At 42.7% G+C, this 23,063-nt stretch overlaps 1 protein-coding gene across 1 annotated transcript in view; it reads left to right on the forward strand.

Annotated features, from left to right (window-relative positions):
- REL (REL proto-oncogene, NF-kB subunit) overlaps positions 1-23,063 on the forward strand; it is a 55,913-nt gene that overhangs the window by 13,930 nt on the left and 18,920 nt on the right. Inside the window, exons 2-5 of the mRNA XM_044289132.1 lie at positions 7,267-7,299; positions 9,129-9,265; positions 18,486-18,640; positions 19,227-19,318. Of these exons, the coding sequence (XP_044145067.1) occupies positions 7,267-7,299; positions 9,129-9,265; positions 18,486-18,640; positions 19,227-19,318 (417 nt within the window). The remainder of the gene's footprint in view (positions 1-7,266; positions 7,300-9,128; positions 9,266-18,485; positions 18,641-19,226; positions 19,319-23,063) is intronic.

Below are 23,063 nucleotides of genomic sequence, written 5' to 3' on the forward strand. Positions count from 1 at the left end.
ATTTGTAGTCACTTGACTCGATAAGCTTTTATCATCCCAGCAAAAGATCAAATCAGAGATTAAATCCAAACAGATTAATACAATAGGCACGAAAATTATTAGAGAATGCATGTAGTAATTAGCATTTAAAGCGTTAGTTGTGAGACATAGAGAATTTTATACACGTTTTCTGCACAGTCTCAAATAGGGAAAAGTTTGATCAGAATTTGGAAGCTCTTTGGCTGGTCATGCAGTTTAGACAGCTGTCGGATGAATGCCCATTTGGGTATTCCTCCCAACCTCTCAGTACACATGCCTGTTTGGAAATTGAGCGTACATATGTTCTTAATGAGGAGACACCAATGGTAGCAACTTATCTTCTCTGAGAACAAAAGGATCTGGCTTGTTGAAATCCAAGAGCTCTAACCTTCTTTCCCATCTGCCTTCAAGGGAAAGTAGGCATAACCCCCATAAACGATAGTTAATTGGCTGGTCCTGCAGAAATTGGTGCGCTTGGCAAACATTGACGGGTATGGCCAGCAAAAAAGGGATTGGGCCATCTGGGACATTGATGACATATCGCTGGGATATGCCATCACTGTGAAGTAGGTGTGGGTCCCCAAAGTGAAAGAGAGAAGGAACTCCCATAGCAGTAAATTGAGAGCACACTGCACAAGCACCGCCACCACTCCATTAACCGCTATAGGACTTCACTTTGGGTGTCCCATTCTGGAGAAAGGAGCGGGTCCCAGGCATAGGACCCACACCTATCTGATATTGATGGCATATCCTAATGATATGCCATCAATGTCCCTGGTGGGAATGCCACTTTAAAGGGGTTCTCCGGGAATTAAGAAAATGAAAATACTTAAATATTACTTTATTATAAATATATTCCCAAATACCTTTCATTACTTATAATGGCTCATTTTGTGTGCAGAGCAATCATCGGGGAAATAAAATGGCTGCCGTCCTATTAGTACACACCTAGCCTGTCCTAATCACACAGGAGAACAAGTTACTGAGCCAACAAAGGAACCAAACCAATAACCCCCAAAAAAGGAGGATAAGAAAACTCACATATAAAATATATGTAATTTATTGAGACATGATCAAAATAACAATAAGATATAACATAGGGCACACAGGTAGAGGAGGGGGGGGGGGAGACCTCATGTAAAGGGGTCATATACAACCTCCCTCACAAAAACCCAGCTGACAGGGGAAAGGGTCACAGCCCTGGGTATAGAGCAGCATAGACATGTGAGAACTGTAAGTTCACTCGAAGTGACACATAATAATAAGTATGCTGCATGCATGTAAAAGGTAAGTATGATCGCACATGGCTGACTAGCCCACCCAGGGGTAACTGGATAATGCAGGCAGCCAATTAGCTGTAGATACAGACAGTTCATGAGGTCTCTCCCCCCTCCTCTACCTGTGTGCCTTATGTTATATCTTATTGTTATTTTGATCATGTCTCAATAAATTACATATATTTTATATGTGCGTTTTCTTATCCTCCTTTTTTGGGGTTCATGAGGACACATGAAGTACAGAGAGGACAGACAGGACAGACTGTGGCAATGGAGTCTGTATACAAGAGCTGCTGCTCATCAGCCACATCCCCACCTCCTCTCTGTACTTCATATCTCCTCATGAACTCCATTCCTACAGAGATTCAGCTGAAGATCTTTCAGCTGTATTCAGGATCATAATCCCTGACGAGCAGAGAGGATGCGGCAGCTCTTTAGCTCAGTGCTCTGTAGTAACTTATCCTCCTGTGTGATTAGGACAGGTTCTGTGTGTACTAGCTGGATGGCGTACATTTTATTTCCCAAGGATTGCTCCCCAGACAAAAAGACCCATTATAACTAATGAAAGGTATTTGGGAATATATTTATAATAAAGTAATATTTAAGTAATTTTATTTTCTTAATTCCCGGAGAACCCCTTTAAGGCCCCAAGTTCACATCATAATATGGCTACCTGCAGCAGCCACATACTTATTTCCAAAGATCTAGTTGGATCCCATTATGTGAGATCATAAAACCCCTTCCCCGTCTCACTGGATGGGATCTGACTGCCATAACACAGTGGATGCAATAGCTTCTACTGAAAGGTATGCTACAGCTCAAAAATATCTGTTTCTACTGCATGATGTCCATGTGATCACTTGTACTGTTCTATCAATGGTGTAACTAGGAGATCCATAAGCCAAACGTTATAGTCCAGAGCAATTAATATTACTATAAAGTGGCATTGTGGCTTGGTTGTCAACACCAGGATCATAGGTTTAATTACTTTGCAGGTCATCCTCAATTCGATTGCTGTAATGCTGGAGAACATCTCTATCAAGTTTACACTCTCTGCCTGTGTTCTCCAGTTTACGATAATTGGCTTCCTATGAAATTAGCTGTAGGTGTTGGGGGACAAAATGCACAAGGTGTTGGTGCCATATAAATGTTACATGTCCAATGACATATTTATCTAAAAATATGGATATGGTAACGCTATGTAACTAAGAGAGTGTGAAATCTATAGAAACACATCAGGCACTCGCCTTTCGTATAAGGCCTCTTGCACACGACCGTATGCCCTTTGAGATATACGGTCCGTGAGCGGGCCATATGTCCTGGAGCGGCATTGATCGTGCACATGGGAGCACACAGCATCATAGATTACAATGGTGCTGTGCACGTCAGGCCGCCCGCGGGGCTATTGTTCCGCACTCATAAAATCCTATAAGTGCGGGACATAGCCCCGCGGGCGGCCCGACGTCCACAGCATCATTGTAATCTTTGATGCTGTGTGCACGATCAATGCCGCTCTGGGACATATGGCCCGCTCACAGACCGTATATCTCAGAGGGCATACGGTCGTGTGCAAGAGGCCTAACGCTCCCTAAATGCCCTGAAGTCTTCAGTTTTGGTACCTGTGAAGAACATTTTAAAGCTTGCTGCGTCTACAGTGACTTGACGTCTCATGTTTTCTGAAGTTTCATTGATTCACAAATGACCCTCGCAACAAAATGTGAACTGTGACTTTTGCTTTCTCCCTCCTTCACACTTCCTACTGTTGCCTTTCTCTTCCTTTCTTCGTCTTTTCTATATAGTTGTTATTTGCATACCTACTGAAACCTTGAAAATGGAAAAAAGTTGTATTTCAGAACACTGTTCGCCTATTTATAGGATACAGAGTATAGTAGTGCTAGAGCATAGTATACATGTACAGTACATTATATCTGACCACATACTGGAAAAGATCTGGGCCCTATAGCCTCCCTTCCTGCTTCACTCAACTGCCATCTTGCACCCTATATGGTGGGCACCTGTGAGGGATGTTTTGGGGATAATAAAATTGTTATGCAGTGTAAGGATCATTTTTACAGCCTGTGGGTTCCTCTGGGGCAATAAAAAGGGTTTTATATGACCTTCATGGACCCTTTAGGCCAAAAATAATTTCTTTGATGGGTATCTGGGAGAAGGAACACTTTTGCATAAGTGAAATGAATGTTACTGCCTTTTGGAAGGACCATTTTTGTTTTCAGTGACTGGTAGGCAGCAGGTGGCAGCTAACAGTTGAGTGAGGGCCATTTTTGGCTTGGTCCCTTCCAGAAGTATCACTGGTTATACTGGTTATACAGATTTTGGCTCTGCCTCACATGGCACAGAGACCTACTGATTAGTTGTAGTCTTGGGGCCAAGTGACATTGCTAGCATAGTTCTTTTTTTTCATGCAGGTTTGTTGCTATATGTATATTTATGTGTAGGGTCACCTTTGAAGAAGCTACACAACTTTACTAGGACATTGTTTAGAGAGGTTATCCATGAATTTAAAATACTATTTACTTACGTATCTGGAGGACTTTCTTCCCTTTCTGTAGGTGGGTAGCAGCTCATCTCCCAGGATGCATTGCACTTAGGTGTTTTTAACCCCTTCCTCCCCTTAATAGAAAATAGTCTCTCACATATAGCCTCAGAGATGCATATGTATAGCCTCAGAGATGCAGATGCATATGTATTTCATTTTCCACTAAGAGATATAGCTATATACTTTATATGAACTTAGAAGTATGGATGAATGAATGAAAGGTGTCTGGAGCACTTCACCTGCTTCTCTTTGAGATCACAACATTGACGTGGGGGGGGGAAGCTGTTGAACAAGTTCAATCAACTACTGAATGCAGAAGAAGGAGGACCAGAGTGACAAACAGCAGGGGCGTTACCGGAGAGAAATATGCAATAAACGTACATTTTTATTGCATGAATACTGCAATAATACTTCATTTGAAATGCTCTATTCATTGTATTGTAATACTTTTCATGGGATTACACTCATGATTTGTGAGTTTGCCTGCCATATGAAAAAAAAAAAAAGTCAGATTGCTAAAGTTATATTGGGTTGTTTAGTTCTCAGAGTAGTTGAGAAGGCTGTTAATGTTCGGTAGGTTATCTAGCCAGTGAAATAAATGGCAGTTATAGAAACGTATAAGTGGGTACATTGCCTCCTGTACATGGCTACCAATACGGAGGCTTTCGTGATTGTGAGTGTACTAGCTATTGAAAATCATAGATTTGAATATTTTTAAACTGTTTTACATTTATCACATTTTCTATTATTTGAATTGTACCCATCTGTGGTATGTCTGAAGTACAATTATCGGATATACAGGGGTGGTCCTGATTTTTAAAGGGGTTTTCCAGGATTTTGATATTGATGACCAAATTTGAAATTGGCAGTGTCTGACTTCCAGCACCCTTGCTGATTAGTTGTGACCCCTCTGCAGTCTACCAAGGACAGCGCCATCCATGGGATAGCAGCTGTACTTGGTATCACAGCTCATGTGACTGGTGAACGGTGACATCACTGGACTGGGAAGAGGCCATGGAGTGCTGCGGCGTCTTCAAACAGCTGACACCTGCCAATCTGATATTGGTGACCTATCAATATCAGAATCTCAGATAACCCCTTTAAGGATTTGCCCAAACCATGTTGACTTGGAACTTGACTTTAAGTCATAGCACTGTAAAATACAATGTGGGCATTGACCGGGACAGATTTGTATTAGTTGCCATTTTAGCTTAATATTCAGTGGTACAATTTGTGAGCCAATGATAGCTAAGTATGTTGGAAACATCTGATATTACCGATACAAATAATTGTACCGCATGGAGATATTGGTAGGTATTCTGTCATTGCATGAATGCATTGGTGCCGCAAATGTATTTGTTTGTATTTTTAGATGGAAGCTTGCTGTTATGGTCTCATGCACACGACTGTGTCCATATTGTGGTCTGCAAACAATGGATCTGCAAAATATGGATACCTTCCGTGTGCCATCCGCATTTTTCTCACTCCCATCACTAGAAATTACTATTCTTGTCCACAACACAGACAAGAATAGGACTTGTTCTATAATTAGCGGACACGCGGATGCCAACAGCACACAAATGACATATGTGTGCTGTCCTTCTTTTCTGCGGACCCATAGAAATGAATGGATCCTTGTGCAATCGGCAAAAAAAAAAGCAGATCGGACACAGATACAAAATACAGTCGTGTGAATGAGGCCTTAACTGTTTACTTCAGTCTAGGACCAACCTAGTAGATTCCTGCACTTAAACAGTTAAAAAATATACCATGCTTCTGGTGTGGTAAAATGTTCCATTGCTGGTCAGGCTGCATTCTTTCTTAAATCCGTCAAATGCAGAAGAGAATAGGTTGGCAGGTCTCCAAATTCACCCCTGTCACAGAACACTTTAACCCATGGAGCTCAAAGTAAAACCTACATGATGCAACCTTATATAAGTTCATGGAGTGAGCTCTATAAGAATGCCTGGCAGTCTGCTAACATGGCACAATGGCTTGTTTGCATGGCAATATTCACATCATTTCAGGAGTCATATTGACAAGGGATCATTAAAATATAAATCTGATGTCTGATTTTCATGTTTTATGTCAGTCATGGCATAATTCCTTTAAGACCAATGGCATGTAATCATCTTGTAGCATATCCAAGGGTCATATTACTTAGAGGTTTCCATTACATTTCCAGTTGCTAATTGTTCTTCTCGAAAATCATCTGTCATTGTCCAGGTACGGTGTGTGTGCGAACTACATTATCATTTCGATGTGTATAATTATTTAGAATATCGCTAATTCTTTTTATAATGGGGTTTTCCGGCTCTTACGTTTTGATGACCTATCCTTAGGTGATAAATACAGTATCTAGTTGGTGTGGACCTGACTCTAAGCACCTATTGATCAACTGTTTGAAGGGTCTGCAGAGCTTGGACCGGCACTTCATAGCATACCAAGCACAGGCCGAGGAAGGGGCATCAGCACTATTCCAAGCACCGTGGCTCCTTCAACAGCTGATCAGCAGGAGTGCCAGGAGTGGGCCCGCCACTGACCAGATATGGATGTCCTATCCCGAAGATATGTCTCAGAATTTAGGTAGGTAGCTATAGCTCTATACTCTGTGGTCAGAGTCTGTTGGGCCCAGTGGACCCCCGTCCAGGTATATCGTTTTGAGATTCTGCAGATATGCAAACTAATATGTGCAGTATATATTAATGCCCACTGGGCACATTCATGAATATTGAGTAAAACAGCGGTATCCAACCAGGATGGGGGATCTGACCAGCCTTTACCTTGGCCAAGATAGTAAAACTGGGGCTTGGTCAGCAAACTGAATCCTTGCTCTGGGTGAAAGAAAGGGGCACATTATTGTGTCAGGAGCAGGGCCCACTGGATGATCCTCTGGTGGGCCAGTATGACCCCATCTGTGGTTGTGATCAAAATGGATAATAAACTAGTTCAGGGTCATCAAGTGCAGGAACAGAAACAGGTAGATGAGGGGCCCCATGCAAGAACAGTATATGGCGCCCTATTTATCCAATGGCTCATTATGGGGCACCCCCTTACATCTCTCTAGCAAGAGCTCTTGTTTGTAGAGCTCCCTCTTATGTCTCCCTACATAATCAACCATGAAATTCATTAGCTCTGGCGTTTACCTGCAGTCTAACACATAGTAGAAACAGATTTTAAGGTGACAGGGGCTCCATACCTACTGGACCCTTGTGCAATTCCACGGGTTGCACCAATGGGATGTCCGCCCCTGATTAAGTCTTAGGTAGTATACATTGTACATATTATCATGGAGATTATTTTGTTTTTATTGCAGCGGAAACGTATTTTTTTTTTACTTCAACATCTTGACTGCTATGATTCTGTAAATCTAGAAACCTGCTTGCTGATTACGTCTTCTTTTTGTTCTGATAGGTCATCATGTGATTATGCACAACACACTTATGGGTAAGTAAACTGTGATGTCATATACAGCAATATAATGGAAAGAATCATCTGCATAGACTATGTCATCTCTTTCCCTTTATGAGGAGTCTGTCAGCAGTTTTGAGCCCTTAGAACTGCTGACAGCACCCTATAGGTGACAGAGAGCAGCACAGACATAACTTGCATGCTGCATGACTAACAAATTGAGTTTTCATCACCCCTGGCGCTGCAAGTGCTCAGGAAGCAATCCCTTACTGTTAAGTTCCCTTGGTTCTCAGCACTGAATGCCTCCACATCCCCATCTCTCTGCTCTGGGTGACAGCTCTAGCGTCCATTGAGGAGACCGCTAGATCCACAGAGGAGAAGGGACAGGAGGCGTTCAGTGTAAAAAGTAAATATGTTAATCCAAGGACAGACAGTGGGTGGATGGTTATTTAGTCATAATGCTATTAGCTTGATATTTTAAAATTTATTATGATAGATAATGGTTCATCCTTGTATGGCTCATGTAGATAAATTCAGGGATTCCGGTACTAAGATGATAAAAAACCTTTTCAGGTTTACAGTGTATAATTAGTGGGTCCCGACGCCCAGGACCCTACCAATGAGCGGAATGAAGAGGCCACAGCTGTTGCAAGAGTGCTGCAGTCCCTTTATTGGTTGTTCCTGGTACTTCATCTCATTCTGTTCAAGTGACCTGCAGTACTAGGCACAACCAAACCCATACTTATGGTGCTATATCTGATTAAACATGAAGGGGTCACGACCCCTCAGCAAGCGCCACATCCACTTTGTTCTGCTGACTTGTGAGGTCCCAGGGGTTTAACCTCACCAATCCTGCATTTATGGCCTTTCCAATTGAAGGTCTCAATATTGTGTGACATACCGAAAATAGTAGTAGTACCTACGAGAACTTCAGTGAATGCATGAGTAAGTAATTGGTAATTTTTTCGGGGGCCTCCCTTACTTGCTCTGACCCGGCTTATTACTCTAAACTCCACAAATAAAACACCGAAACCAAATTTGGATTTAAATAGCCACAGCAGCCGTTTATTAAAATAAATACAACAACCATAAATAACATAACTACAAATGTTTTTTACCCCTGACGAGGGAGGTCCTTGAAGCCCAAAATTCGTTTAAACACAACTCCCCAAACTGGCACATCAATCTTGCCTCCAGCTGTAAAGCACCAGCTCAGAGACCACCTGACAGAAGCCTTTCATCCGAGCCAACTGTCCAACCATGGGAGTCCAGCCCCACCATTGAGGCCCTCCCATTCTCCCGAAGCATCCGTACCACTAACTTCGAGGACCTCCCACCGCCCAGACTGCCGCGACGTAAGACACACAACACACATACAAACCACACATAAGACAACAGTAAACCTACCCACACGTCCCCCAACCCGCTGAACCCATTTCATAAGGGAGGGAGGGTGGGAGTTCTTTCCTTTTCTGTTTAACACTAAAATGGCACTGATACTCCCCTTCTAATATAAACTTCCTAGCCCGCCACCTTCTACACTCCACCCACCAAATTCCTCCAAATCTTAACCCCTACACTACCGGCCCCCTCTCGCCAAAACCGATCATGTCGGCCTCCCCTCAACTGGTGTCCCAGTATGGCCTCACTTGAAGCTTGATTTTTCCTGATCCTGGAAACCATGGCATGATGGTCTCCATACATCTAAAATGTGTGTTAAAATTAAAGTCGTGCATTGTTCCTGATACTTTATTCAATTTTTATGAGTTACAAGAAATAATTCAATAATATAAAAGAAATTGGATGGAAGTAAATGTTCCACATACTCTGGATGGGCTTGCTTCATGGTCACTTATCTGTTTCAGGTGAACCTTACATAGAAATATTTGAGCAGCCCCGTCAGAGAGGGATGAGATTCCGATACAAATGTGAAGGGCGATCAGCTGGCAGTATCCTTGGTGAACGAAGTTCAGAAAATAATCGCTCGTACCCATCAATCCAGGTATTAATCACTGGAAAATTTAAGACATTGCTATTAAATAACGGACTAACCAATATCTTCTGATTTGTTATTGGAACAATGTGCAGCATTTCTTGTCCATAGAATCCATTAGTTGCTTAATTTTCAAGTGTATTATTTAGTAACTTCCTCCATGTACCAAGTGCTGAACATACAACATCTGTTCTACGTGCAATCATAGAAGGGTGATGACCACGCATGGAACATAGTAGCATGATATAAAGTCTAAACATAAGCATCCCATCATTATGGTCAGTGGAGGTTGTTTCTGCCTCTGTTTGGTGGAGCTTTTCTTGTGTAGGTGTTGACAATAATAATAGCCTATTGGATAATTATATACTGAAAGAAAAATGACTTCTGACTGCTACAAGTGTTCTGGTTCTGACAAAGCTGCCAGTTTGATTTGATGTACTGCTCCAAATTAATTAATTAAGATACGTGCACGGAGAGATCAGACAGACAACTCACTACATGGAGTTAATCAGTATCTCTGGTTTATTTCTGAAAACAACATGGGTTTCATGAGAGGAGGGAGTGGGAGGGGGGTGAAAGATAAAGTATATATTTTCTATTGGCTATGAACTCTCTACTTTTCTGTAACCTTGACGGCCAGAGGAAATTCCTTCTCCCTCCCCCCTGGGTGAAACCGTTACTTCTATCTTTGTAGCTGCTTGCTTGAGCTGAACAGAAACCACAAAGAAACACATGATAAAAACACAAAGTAAGATTCTAGTTTATAGGTGTTGGCTGAATGCCTGGCCACCATCTTAGCTCAACAAGCAAGTATCCATTTTGTATCAATAGTCCATAACAGTCCCCCCTTGGAGACTTGATTGTAGACTTTCCCTTCGCCTAGCGAATCCCCTGGGCATACCATTCGTATCCTCTTCACCCGCAGTGGCGACAACCTACCCCTTATAGGTAGGCTCCCGGTTGCTCGGACTTGTGGTAATACCCTGGGATTCATCTCACCCTATCTCAGCGAGGCATCATTGTGAGGAGGGGGAGCTGTGTTGAACGATGTTTCCTTCTGTCCTTCCTCATCGTAGAGGAGCATAATAGGTCGTTCATCAGTTTTCTTCATTCTTTTTGAAAAGCGGGTCACACAAATAAGAACGAGCTTAATCACTACATATATCACCAATATTTTTAGGGCTACCTGCAATATTACCTGGACAATTCCCATGAGCCAACCCCCAATACCTTTGAACCAGTTATTGGGGTTAAGGGAAGAGAAGGTATCAGACCACCATGTATCTTTACCAGCTTTATGTGCGTCCAGCCATTTATCTCTTAAATCCGCCATTTCCTCTATACCCACCTTAACTTGCAAATTACCCTGCGGGTCTATGTAATGGCAACAAGAGGGTCCCACAACCTGGCACATACCTCCATCTTTAGCTGTAACATAGTCTAGAACTAATGTGTGTTGGTTGATGACAATGATTAACTGGTTTTGCACAATGTTTGAGGTATTCATAAGTCTCATCTCTTCCCATATTTGGTCATCCAGGTAGTCTGTTGCTACTACCAGATGATCCCACATCTGCGCTATCATGGGATATATGAAGATGGAACTAACAGTTTTGTTGGTAATGCTCATCTCTACTACATGTGGCTTGCCATTTGGTCTGGGTGTGTTATCTTTGGCCCTATGATACAAGGTGTGTTTAGGTACTGCATTTATGCCAATTTGAGAGTGTGATACTATAAAGGTAGCAGGAGTAAGCCTGGCGATGGTGCACAGTCCTGTGACATTCTCGGATAACCATTTGTATGCTTTGTGTCCACAAACTAAGTATATGTCGTCTGGAACTGCTACTGCTGTGCCATTGAATAATCGGGTAATTAGTTTGGCTAATTGTGTCCCTTTCACCAACTCATATCCTTTTGACTGACTTTCGGTGTCGTTAGCTAATATACCTGTCCGGAGATCCTGTACAGTATGGTTGTTACAGGGCAGATCCTTTCCGTTCTCAGCATCTACACCAATACACTGCACGTGGCTGTCCGTTTTTGAATCATTGCAACCTGAGTGTATGTGTGGACTAAATGTCATACCTTTGGTTTGTACTTGGAGACAATAACAGTGTGTCCAGCTAGGAAAACATGTGACATTAGCCCAGTGTCCCATTTGCCAAGGAGTAGAGCTATAATCTACCGAGGGGCCTGATCTGTTTATCATGAGCCATGGGGCATCTGCCCACCCTGCAACAGGTAAGGCTACTTCCCTGTCCTTGTTTGTACTGGATTTAACTTGGTGTATGCTAGTGAGAAATATGGTAGAATTAGACAGGTCAATCAGTTCAGAAAGTTCCAAGGGAATTGCAACATAAGGCATACTGGTTGAACTCACGGGACTGTGGGTACAGATCCAACAATCTGAGTGTCTCAACCCCTGGACTAGAATTTGATGGTGCCGTGTCAGTGAATTGTCCCATTCATCACCCAGTGGCGTGAACACTGCAGATATGCCCACTGTCAAAGTCATGATCAGTATGTGAATCCTCATGGCTTATTGTTCCAGGGTCATCGGGACAGCCTTTACTCTTTTACAATGTGAGGTGTGGATCCAGGTAAGCCTCCATCGAGTTTCACAGAGGTCGGGGTAGTCAGCAACACCTGGTAAGGCCCCTTGTATCGTGGTTCGAGGGCGTTTCTGACGTGTTTCTTGACCACCACCCACTCTCCAGGTTTGAGAGTGTGTATTCCCTCTAGGGAGTCAGGATCTGGAATGGAAGAGAAAACTTGTGCACATATATTAGACAATTGTTTACTATGGGCAATCACATATTTAGCAACAGATTCATAATGCATTTGCAATTGCTGTGGGAAGTACTGTCCCATCCTAGGCCGTGTCCTAAACAAAATTTGGTGTGGAGGCCTAGGGGTGTGTCTAACTGAAAATAGTGCTATTGGCAGGCATTGTACCCAACTGAGCCCTGTCTCCCCAGTCATTTTCAGCATCTTGGACTTCAGTACCCCGTTCAGTCGTTTGACTTTGTCGCCGCTTTGGGGTCTGTAGGGTGTGTGATAGGTTAAGTGTGACCCTACCATCTTCCAGACTTCTTGGGTTAATCTAGCAGTGAATGCTGGGCCCTGATCACTCTCAATGACCTCAGGTACTCCGAACCTACAGACAAGCTCCTGCATCAGTTTTTTTGCAGTAGTGGTTGCTGTCTGGTTTCGGACGGGGTAGGCTTCTGGCCACCCAGAGAACAAGTCTATCACTACTAGCACATATTGAAACCCTTGGCAGATTGGCATCTGGATGTGGTCAATTTGAATCCGTTGGAACGGGTACTGGGCTTTGGGGAGACATTTGGTTGGTGTAGGCTCAGGTCTTCCCGGGTTGCACTGCGCACAGATGAGGCAAGACTGAGTATGCCTCACCAGGACAGGGGTTATCCCTGGGGCCATTGTCTATTAGTTCTTTCATGATGGTCTTAGATTGGTGGGTGGGCCCATGAGCTATTGAAGCTATCAGAGGATAGAGAGCTTTGGGCAGAGATGCTCTCCTTCCTTGGGTCCACAGTCCAGATTCTTTCTCTTCTTGGGCTGACTCTTTTAGCCAATCCAATTTTTCTTGTGGCGTGGCCTGTTTCTGTATTTGTTTCAGGAGGTCCTATGTGATTTCTTCTTGTTCCAGGTCTTCCTGTGTTATCATAATCTGGTCTGACTGGACTCTTTCCTCTTTCACTGCTGCTTCCTTCGCAGCTTGGTCAGCTAGGGCCTTTCCTCTGGCTTCAGAGGTGTCAGCTCGAGTGTGCCTGTAGATCAATAAAATCTTCAGAATCTCCATTATACTCCCCCCTTGGAAGAGGAAGGAGTGCAGCAGGATGGAGGATGTGGCACCTCTGAATCGTGACATTATCTGGCAGAAGCAAACTACACTGAAGCCGGAGGTGGCGCTGTGCAGTGAGGTGTTTAGGTTGAGTCTGCTGGAGGATGGCAGAAATGTCATGGGGAGCCAGAATAGTGAGGGGATGACCTAGCACAACGTCAGATGTGACGTTTAGAAGAGAGCTGGCAGCATGGATAGCTCTGACACAGGAAGGGGCTTCTCTGGCTACTGGGTCCAGTCTCTTTGTATGGTAGGACTTTGGGGTCCTTCAGGGTCACAGTGACTGGTGGGACACTGAGGTATCCAATATCCTGGGGTCCTCTGGCCCAGAGAGTATTGGGGATGAGGTGCAAAATGGTTTGCAGCGAATCCCCTCGCTCATATGAATCAGTGCAGAATTTTATTGTCAGACATCCGGCAGCCGTGGGTGTCACATAATTTGAGTGAAAATCACAAAGACCAAGAAGCGAGACAGTTTCTTATCAGAAAGAGGAGCTTAAACTAACACAGCAGAAACTAACATTTCTGTGAAAAGAAAAAAGGTGGGGGTCAACTGATCCCCCGCAGCTGTCCTGCAGTGTGGAATGATCTGCTAATTTTAGCTTTTGTCCATTTCTGTAGTTGTTCTATAAAGAATTCTCCAGACTCATGATCTTGGGGGTCAAAGTTAGCACCTTTTAAGTTCAGGGATGTGGATTTGATCCATTATCAGTGAGGAGTATTCACCTGTCTTGTTTTCCACTATACTTTGCAGGTCCGACCATGTGCACCCATAGGTTTGATGCACTTGGGACAGTTTCCTGAAAAAGGGCATGGGATGGGTCTCAGGGTCAGGCAGTAAATTCACTATGGTGAATAACTGTTGTGGGGTGAAAGACACATATTTTGGTGGTCCCTGTGGCCGGTTAAGTGCTAGGGCTTCTTTCAGTGTCTCAAGGTTTCCCTGCTCAATTTTCTGTAAGTTCTTTTGTAACTCTGTAATCTGACCCTGCAGTATTTGATCTTGTGAACGTCGTGATGGGCGCACGGTCATGGGTACAGTCCACTGTGGTGCCAGGGGTAAAGTTGGCGGATCCCCATAGTCTGTCGGGGTACCCCGCGAAGGAGTCTGCATATTACCCGGTGCATTTTGTATGCCCATTGTGGATTCTGCAGCACCGTCTGCATCCCCCTGTTCTGCTTCATCAGGTTGCCCCCCTACCATTATAGGAGTAAGGGTGGCAGGTGAGTGGGGTAGCATGAATGTACCGTCCGGGTTTATCATCGGGTACAAGGTAGTAGGAAGGGGCAAGGGTGACATAGGAGTGACGGGGGGGTCCGGACCGAATGATATTAAAGGTCCGTTCATGGGCGTTGCCTGGGGACAAGATGGCGCTGTAGCTAACACGGGAAGTAATGGGACGTGCCGGGGAGTAGTTACCAAGGTGTGGTTTTGTGGGTGGGGAACCCCACAGGGAAGGCACGTATCACGGGAGGAGGGATTCTGTTGACCACATGTTTTGCAGGTCCACCCACCTGCTTTCTTCCCGGCGCCATTATAGGGTGGTGGCTAGTCATGTATCAATGCAACACCAGGCTTACAGAAATATCTCTCTTTTCTCATCAAAATTTAGTTCCCCCCGGTCTGTTCAAATTCTTTACTACAGTCCAACCACACACGGACCATGTCTGTCAATTTATCATCTTCTAACTTCCCTCTCTTCTCGTTTAACAACACTTGCCAGGTAGCACTACATAGGATGCCTCCTTTACAGACACCTTTAACTCTTCTCCAACTTACTTAATCCTTTTATGAGGATGCCTCCTTTACAGACACCTTTAACTCTTCTCCAACTTACTTAATCCTTTTATGAAACGTTTGCCTCTCCTGTCCGCCACGTACTGTTCAGGTGAACAGTAACCCTTCGGGACACTTTCCTCATTTCCCATTATCTCTCGTACCTACTGAAGCCGCCTAAAGACCTCTGCATAGAGTAATCACTGGACGTGAAGACCTTTGAGTTCCGGTCAGCACACTCTGGGCTACCGCGAACCGCTCTCCACCCATCTGTGATCGTCCCCTTTATGGAGATTTGAGTCAGACACCGGGCTGAACTCCGATACAGGAACACAGGAGAACTCCGTGTCTCAGTCAATGATACTTGTCAACAGGGTCTTCACAACTTATAGGCACAACACAGTACATCAAGACTTTAAGAAAACATATGGGGTTCTTACTTTCATGCCCTCGAGGACGTCCCAGACTGCTTCCGCACCCCTCCCTCAGACGAACACCAAGAGGCTACACCAGGGGACACTTTATAGGCAAGATGACTCAATTTTCCTACCTCATATCACGGGTTGCGATCCCGGTGTCCGTTAGTGCGCCTCTCCTCGTCTGGTCTCTGGGGGTACGGGAACAGAGGGTCCAATCCTCGAGCCCCACGATTGGGCGCCAAAATTGTTCTGGTTCTGACAAAGCTGCCAGTTTGATTTGATGTACTGCTCCAAATTAATTAATTAAGATACGTGCACGGAGAGATCAGACAGACAACTCACTACATGGAGTTAATCAGTATCTCTGGTTTATTTCTGAAAACAACATGGGTTTCATGAGAGGAGGGAGTGGGAGGGGGGTGAAAGATAAAGTATATATTTTCTATTGGCTATGAACTCTCTACTTTTCTGTAACCTTGACGGCCAGAGGAAATTCCTTCTCCCTCCCCCCTGGGTGAAACCGTTACTTCTATCTTTGTAGCTGCTTGCTTGAGCTGAACAGAAACCACAAAGAAACACATGATAAAAACACAAAGTAAGATTCTAGTTTATAGGTGTTGGCTGAATGCCTGGCCACCATCTTAGCTCAACAAGCAAGTATCCATTTTGTATCAATAGTCCATAACACAAGCAACCACCACAGCCTCGGACTGAAATCACTTGGGCTCACCAGAGGAAATTATTCTGAGGGCCCACCCTCTGTGTATATAGGACCTTAAGGGCCACGTTTTGTTTTATTAGGGATCCATTATTGTCAGAGCTTGGGCCCACCAGAGGATCCTCTGGTGGGCCAGTCCGACCGTGTACCGACACCTTCACTTTCTCTTACATGTGCAGTTTTAACCATGCCCTAATCCTGAGGAGTAACAATCAAGACATTTCCAATATCTTTTCTAAATATCAGCTTAGGGCATGTTTAATAAGTAGAGGGGTTACCATGCTAAGGACTCTACCCTATTTGATGAGTGGAGAACGGTCTTCAGCCTTCATTCAGTGAGGACTCCAAGATGATGGCAAGCAGATGACTCTAGTACTCACTTACTGACCTCTATAGCCTCGATAGGATACATTGCTAGATTTGCAGGTTTTATCACGGCTTGTATTTTTATTTTTTTATATTTATCACGGTTATCAATTTTAGGCCAAAATTTCATATGCTGAAATGCTTAATTAGCAACCCACTAGTCTTTTTCTATTTTTAAAACTGAGGGAGGTGTTAATGTTGAACCAGAACCACAGCGCACACGCACTCATGGTTATAGATGTGTTTCGGAAATAAATATACACTCTTAAATAGCATTCATACAAGATGAACAACACAAATGTTCCACCCCACAGGAAGTCGCCTGTAGGAAGCCAACCATGAAGAGGTAAGATATTCAGTACAATCACAAGCTCATTCATTTGTATGTACACAGTAGTTGTGCTGTAGCATATGTATTTGAAGATGTCTTCTTAAAGAGGACCTGTCATCAGTTTTTGAAATTCACATGGCTAACCGATTCCCACTGATCCCTTGATCATTGTTGTGTATTTGTTTTTTTACAATCCATCTCCCCATTCTGTAGTTAAGGCCCCAATACTTTTTGGGGCTTTATATGGTAATAGAAAGCCAAGATCCAAAGGGAGGTGAACCAGCTGTCTGGTCCATGGGTGGTGTTTGCACAATCGCTCTGCTGCTGTCCAGTCATAGAGAACAGCATCAGAACAATGTAGAAGTACAAAGTTGTAACTAATCTCACTGGTCTTCATCCCTTTGGACCTTGGCTCACTATTAGCATATAGAGTAGCACCACAATGATTAGGGGACCAGTGGGAATCATGGCATGTGAGCTATGATGATTTCAAATACTGATTACAGATCCTCCTTAACAGCTTGTCTGATCTATCAGATCATCAGTTAACAAGATTCTACAGATGAAGTCAGAATCAGGAACCAACTAAATATGTGTAAAAAGTTACAGACCCCCTTACACATTAGTCTAATATGTATGGGGAGCTCCCGACTCAGGGAGAGAACAATCGGGTCAAATAAATATTTGATAAGCTGCCTCCAGAAGAATCTGGCAGTGGCTTTTTCATTTTTCACCATTAAATACACATACACATTTGGCCGAGCAGAACGTGTATGAGGATATTGTGAGGCAGCCAGGAGATATAAGTGTTGGCCAAATGGTTGTTCGGACGACAACTATTCAATTTGTATGGCCGCCCTAATTGCTACAGTGGTTTCATCATAGTCATTATACATAAGACTGAACATTATACTTATTATGTATGTTAACCCTTCAATCTGTCATTTTGAAAAATGTCCTCTTGAATGTATCCTACTTTTCTCAAACGATGCAATTATTATGGTTGTTCCTGACTTTTAACTCAAGTAAATGAACATTTTTCTTTACAATTTTTATATATTTTTTTCATTTTGGCAGTACTATACCATTGAAAATTAAATACTAAATATTGTCATTACAATGATATAGATGGGTAATCCACTGACAATTTACTGCTGCCGTGAGTGAAAGATGTTACCTGTTAGTATAATGGTAGATGTAGAATTGGGATAGCAGTATGATAGCTCTATTATTCTCTTCACAGGCCTAGATAAAGATGCCCACAGAAGAGCATTGCATTGTTAATGGGTGATGCTCTAATTGAGTCACTCTTCCCCTTCCCTCTTTGGTCGCAGTAAATAGTATGACAAAGTCAGACAAGGCTGTTTACGCTGCTAAAAGTCCAGTAGAATTTTTTTAATAAATAGAATATTTACATATAGGCTGTTAATATATGTTAAAAAATGCTGATGGTAATATCCTTTTAAATGATACAACCCTGTATGCTTGTAGACACCTGCCTGGTAGCTTACTGCCTACTGTGTATACATTGAACTCACCAATTAAAATATTCTGTATTAAGCTCCCCCTAGTGGTGGCTGCTGAAAGCTAGAAATACTAAATGTAGCCCTACATCTATGCAGGGAATTTGAAGCTTTCCAGAAAAAGATAAAATGTGATAAAAGGTGGACATGTGCATTAAGAAATCTCATTACTGAAATAATGCTTGAGGTCAATGTTATATGTTCCTCTCACATTTAACTTACAGCTGCAGAACATGAACTACAATGGTAAAGGCAAAGTGAGGGTGACATTAGTCACAAAAAATGAACCATACAGGCCACATCCCCATGATCTGGTTGGGAAAGATTGCAGAGATGGGTTTTATGAAACCGAATTTGGTGCTGACCGCAGAGTATTGTGGTAAGTACAGTTCAATGATGCAGTTACCCTTCCTGTCTCTAAAATCACAGAGCCATAGAATGTATTTGTACCAAATTTTAATGATTTACAGACTACACAGATGTATATTAATATTTTTGTGCTAAGAATATTCTCTTGACTTGAGCTGAGGCTGGGAATACCAGACACAACCTAAGGAGAAGAGTTTCTAGGGGTAACAAATATCTCTGAGAAACCTTTTAACGATTTATACCCAACTGGAAATGCTCTGCTAGTTGGAAACCATGTTTGAAAGAATCTGTCCCATAGAGAGACCTTCGGATTTGGAAATTTATTAGAAATTAGGACAGTTGTTTAGACTATAATTGAATGGGTTGCCAGCTCCCAACTAAACGACGACCGAAATCTAGTTTTGGGGCTACAGGGAGCAGTCCTTCCTCTCACACTGTGTTGGCCTGAATGACCTAAAAGCTGCCATAATAGATCCTAATTGTCTCTGACACAACAGAGAATGTCTCAGACCAGCAATTCACATTTGTCTTCTATTATGTCTACATTTTGCTTAAGTAAGACAGTATTCTGATATGCATTGTATTTTGTTTTTTAGCTTTCAGAACTTGGGTATTCAGTGTGTTCGAAGAAGAGAAGTAAAAGATGCCATTCATTCCAGAATGATGCGGAAAATCAATCCTTTTGGAGGTAGGTGTCCTATTTATGTGGAAATACATGTACTGTTTGCTTTATAGTCAATCCAATAATGTAAATGCAATGGGTTGATGTTACCTAATGTGCATTTGTATTCCACTGTGTGACAGTGCATTGGCTACACTATATGCATCCAGATTTAAGGCTCATAACGGCTATATCCACCTTTGCAACTAATTCCTTTTTCTTATTGTTGCACTACATCTAAAATAAATACAGTTTTGTGCACAGCAACTATGCATATAAATGTCTCCATAGTAACAGACTACAAACAGACTTTGTGTAGTCTGATCCTGCAGTCATGTTACCATCCATCTGCCCTCTGTTTCTTAATAACCTGCAAAATGTATAGAAGCATGACTACAGGATGGTGTGTTAGTAGTCTGTAACCATGGAAACATATACAGTTGCAAGAAAAAGTATGTGAACCCTTTGGAATGATATAGATTTCCGCACAAATTGGTAATAAAATGGGATCTGATCTTCATCTAAGTCACAACAATAGACAATCACAGTCTGCTTAAACTAATAACACACAAAGAATTAAATGTTACCATGTTTTTATTGAACACACCATGTAAACATTCACAGTGCAGATGGAAAAAGTATGTGAACCCCTAGACTAATGACATCTCCAAGAGCTAATTGGAGCGAGGTGTCAGCCAACTGGAGTCCAATCGATGAGATGAGATTGGAGGTGTTGGTTACAGCTGCCCTGCTCTATTAAAAAAACACACCAGTTCTGGGTTTGCTTTTCACAAGAAGCATTGCCTGATGTCAATGATGCCTCGCACAAAAGAGCTCTCAGAAGACCTACGATTAAGAATTGCTAACTTGCATAAAACTGGAAAGGGTTATAAAAGTATCTCCAAAAGCCTTGCTGTTCATCGGTCCACGGTAAGACAAATTGTCTATAAATGGAGAAATTTAAGCACTGCCGCTACTCTCCCTAGAAGTAGCCGTCCTGTAAAGATGACTGCAAGAGCACAGCACAGACTGCTCAATGAGGTGAAGAAGAATCCTAGAGTGTCAGCTAAAGACTTACAAAAGTCTCTGCCATTTGCTAACATCCCTGTTAGCAAATCTACGATACATAAAACACTAAACAAGAATGGATTTCATGGGAGGATGCCACAGAGGAAGCCACTGCTGTCCAAAACATTGCTGCACGTTTACAGTTTGCACAAGAGCACCTGGATGTTCCACAGCAGTACTGGCAAAATATTCTGTGGACAGATGAAACCAAAGTTGAGTTGTTTGGAAGAAACACACAACACTATGTGTGGAGAAAAAGAGGCACAGCACACCAACATCAAAACCTCACCCCAACTGTGAAGTATGGTGGTGGGGGGCATCATGGTTTGGGGCTGCTTTGCTGTGTCAGGGCCTGGACGAATTGCTATCATCAAAGGAAAAATGAATTCCCAAGTTTATCAAGACATTTTGCAGGAGAAATTAAGGCCATCTGTCCACCAGCTGAAGCTCAACAGAAGATGGGTGTTGCAACAGGACAACGACCCAAAGCATAGAAGTAAATCAACAACAGAATGGCTTAAACAGAAGAAAATACGCCTTCTGGAGTGGCCCAGTCAGAGTCCTGACCTCAACCCGATTGAGATGCTGTGGCATGACCTCAAGAAAGCGATTTACACCAGACATCCCAGAATATTGCACTTTCACACTTTCGTTCGGGGCTCCGCTTGTGAGTTCCGTTTGAAGGCTCTCGCAAGCGGCCCCGAACGGATCCGTCCAGCCCTAATGCATTCTGACTGGATGCGGATCCGCTCAGAATGCATCAGTCTGGCACCGTTTGGCCTCCGCTCCGCTCAGCAGGCGGACACCTGAACGCTGCTTGCAGCGTTCGGGTGTCCGCCTGGCCGTGCGGAAGAAAACGGATCTGTCCAGACTTACAATGTAAGTCAATGGGGACGGATCCGTTTGAAGTTGACACAGTATGGCTCAATTTTCAAACTGATCCGTCCCCCATTGACTTTCAATGTAAAGTCAAAACGGATCCGTTTGCACTATCATGAACAAAAAAAAAAAAAAACAAGAACTTTTTTTTTTTTTTTTTTGTTCATGGTAATGCAAACGGATCCGTTCTGAACGGATCTAAGCGTTTGCATTATAGGAGCGGATCCGTCTGTGCAGACACCAGACGGATCCGCTCCGAACGCAAGTGTGAAAGTAGCCTCAACTGAAACAGTTCTGTAAAGAGGAATGGTCAAGAATTACTCCTGACCGTTGTGCACGTCTGATCTGCAACTACAGGAAACGTTTGGTTGTTGCTGTTGCAGTTATTGCTGCCAAAGGAGGTTTAAGCAGTTATTAAATCCAAGGGTTCACATACTTTTTCCACCTGCACTGTGAATGTTTACATGGTGTGTTCAATAAAAACATGGTAACATTGAATTCTTTGTGTGTTATTAGTTTAAGCAGACTGTGATTGTCTATTGTGACTTAGATGAAGTTCAGATCACATTTTATGATCTGTGCAGAATTTGTGCAGAAATCCATATCATTCCAAAGGGTTCACATACTTTTTCTTGCAACTGTAGGTCTGCACAATACCTGGAAACACAAGCAAAGGGAGATTTTTGATAAAGACTATATGCAATTTTTTTTCTTTTATTGGAGCAATGTGAATAGATTGGTTGTAAAGGGAGCCTTTTGTGAATTTCTATGGTTTTTAAGTCATTCCATACTGAATGTCAGGGAAACAGATGCTGAAAAAACATAATTCCAAAATGACTACAATACTAATGTGAAAACACAAAGGTGTTACTGTTTTTAATATATAAACATATCCCATCAATAGCGTAACTGAGGACTAGCAATTAATACATAATCTATAAGCTCCGAATGAGGTGGCCTTCACCTTCTGGCTCGCTACCCAGTTCAGCAAGCAAGGAGTAAGTCATCTGCTGCAGTTGGCTAGATGGATCTTCTCTTTATCCTCTGCAAAGTAATTAGAACAAGTTGCTGTTTAGCTGCCTAGCCAATAACACCAAACGTATTCATTGAGAAGATATTTGTTTTTGTAGCAACCAGACAGCACAGTTGGGTTGCTCAGGAAATTTGGATTTTGGGTGTGCCTCACATTGTGACTGCTGTGTCATATATGCACATATCTTACTCACTGTCCAGTTTTTCCAGCAATTATAATATTTTACATAAGATGATTTTAATACTGCAAGTAATGATAAAATTTAAGTTTCAATAGAGAAACTGATCTGAAGATACAAAGACATACAAAACACAAGGAACTCATGCTGTCCACCTGAAGGCAAACCACCAGCTACCTTTATGCCCAGACAGCACCCAGAGGAGACAGGGTAAACGCACACACTTGAACCTACACTCGCCACAAATAGAATGGACCAGACAGCCCACCCCAGGAAGCCATCTTCTTGTTAAGAATAGACAGACAGATTGGAGCAGTGCAGTGTAACCACAATAAAGCACCTGTTATTGCACAAGATGCCAAACTTATATTTCCTGTTACATAGTAAGATATTCTAATTACCTTGACGTGGTAGAGGATGGAGGCCATATTAGACATTGTTCTCATATAACAGGAGAGGAAGAAATCTCTGTTAACTGCATCTTGTAAAGTCACCTCCAGACACCACGATGGGTTGGCATACACAACTATTACCATTGATGTTTTGCCTTTACTTTGCCTTTCTATGTTGATACCATTGATAATGTTATACATTATTAGCAGGTTCATGCGATG

The sequence above is a fragment of the Bufo gargarizans genome, chromosome 4, assembly GCF_014858855.1.
Source record: "Bufo gargarizans isolate SCDJY-AF-19 chromosome 4, ASM1485885v1, whole genome shotgun sequence".
Lineage (NCBI taxonomy): Eukaryota > Metazoa > Chordata > Amphibia > Anura > Bufonidae > Bufo > Bufo gargarizans.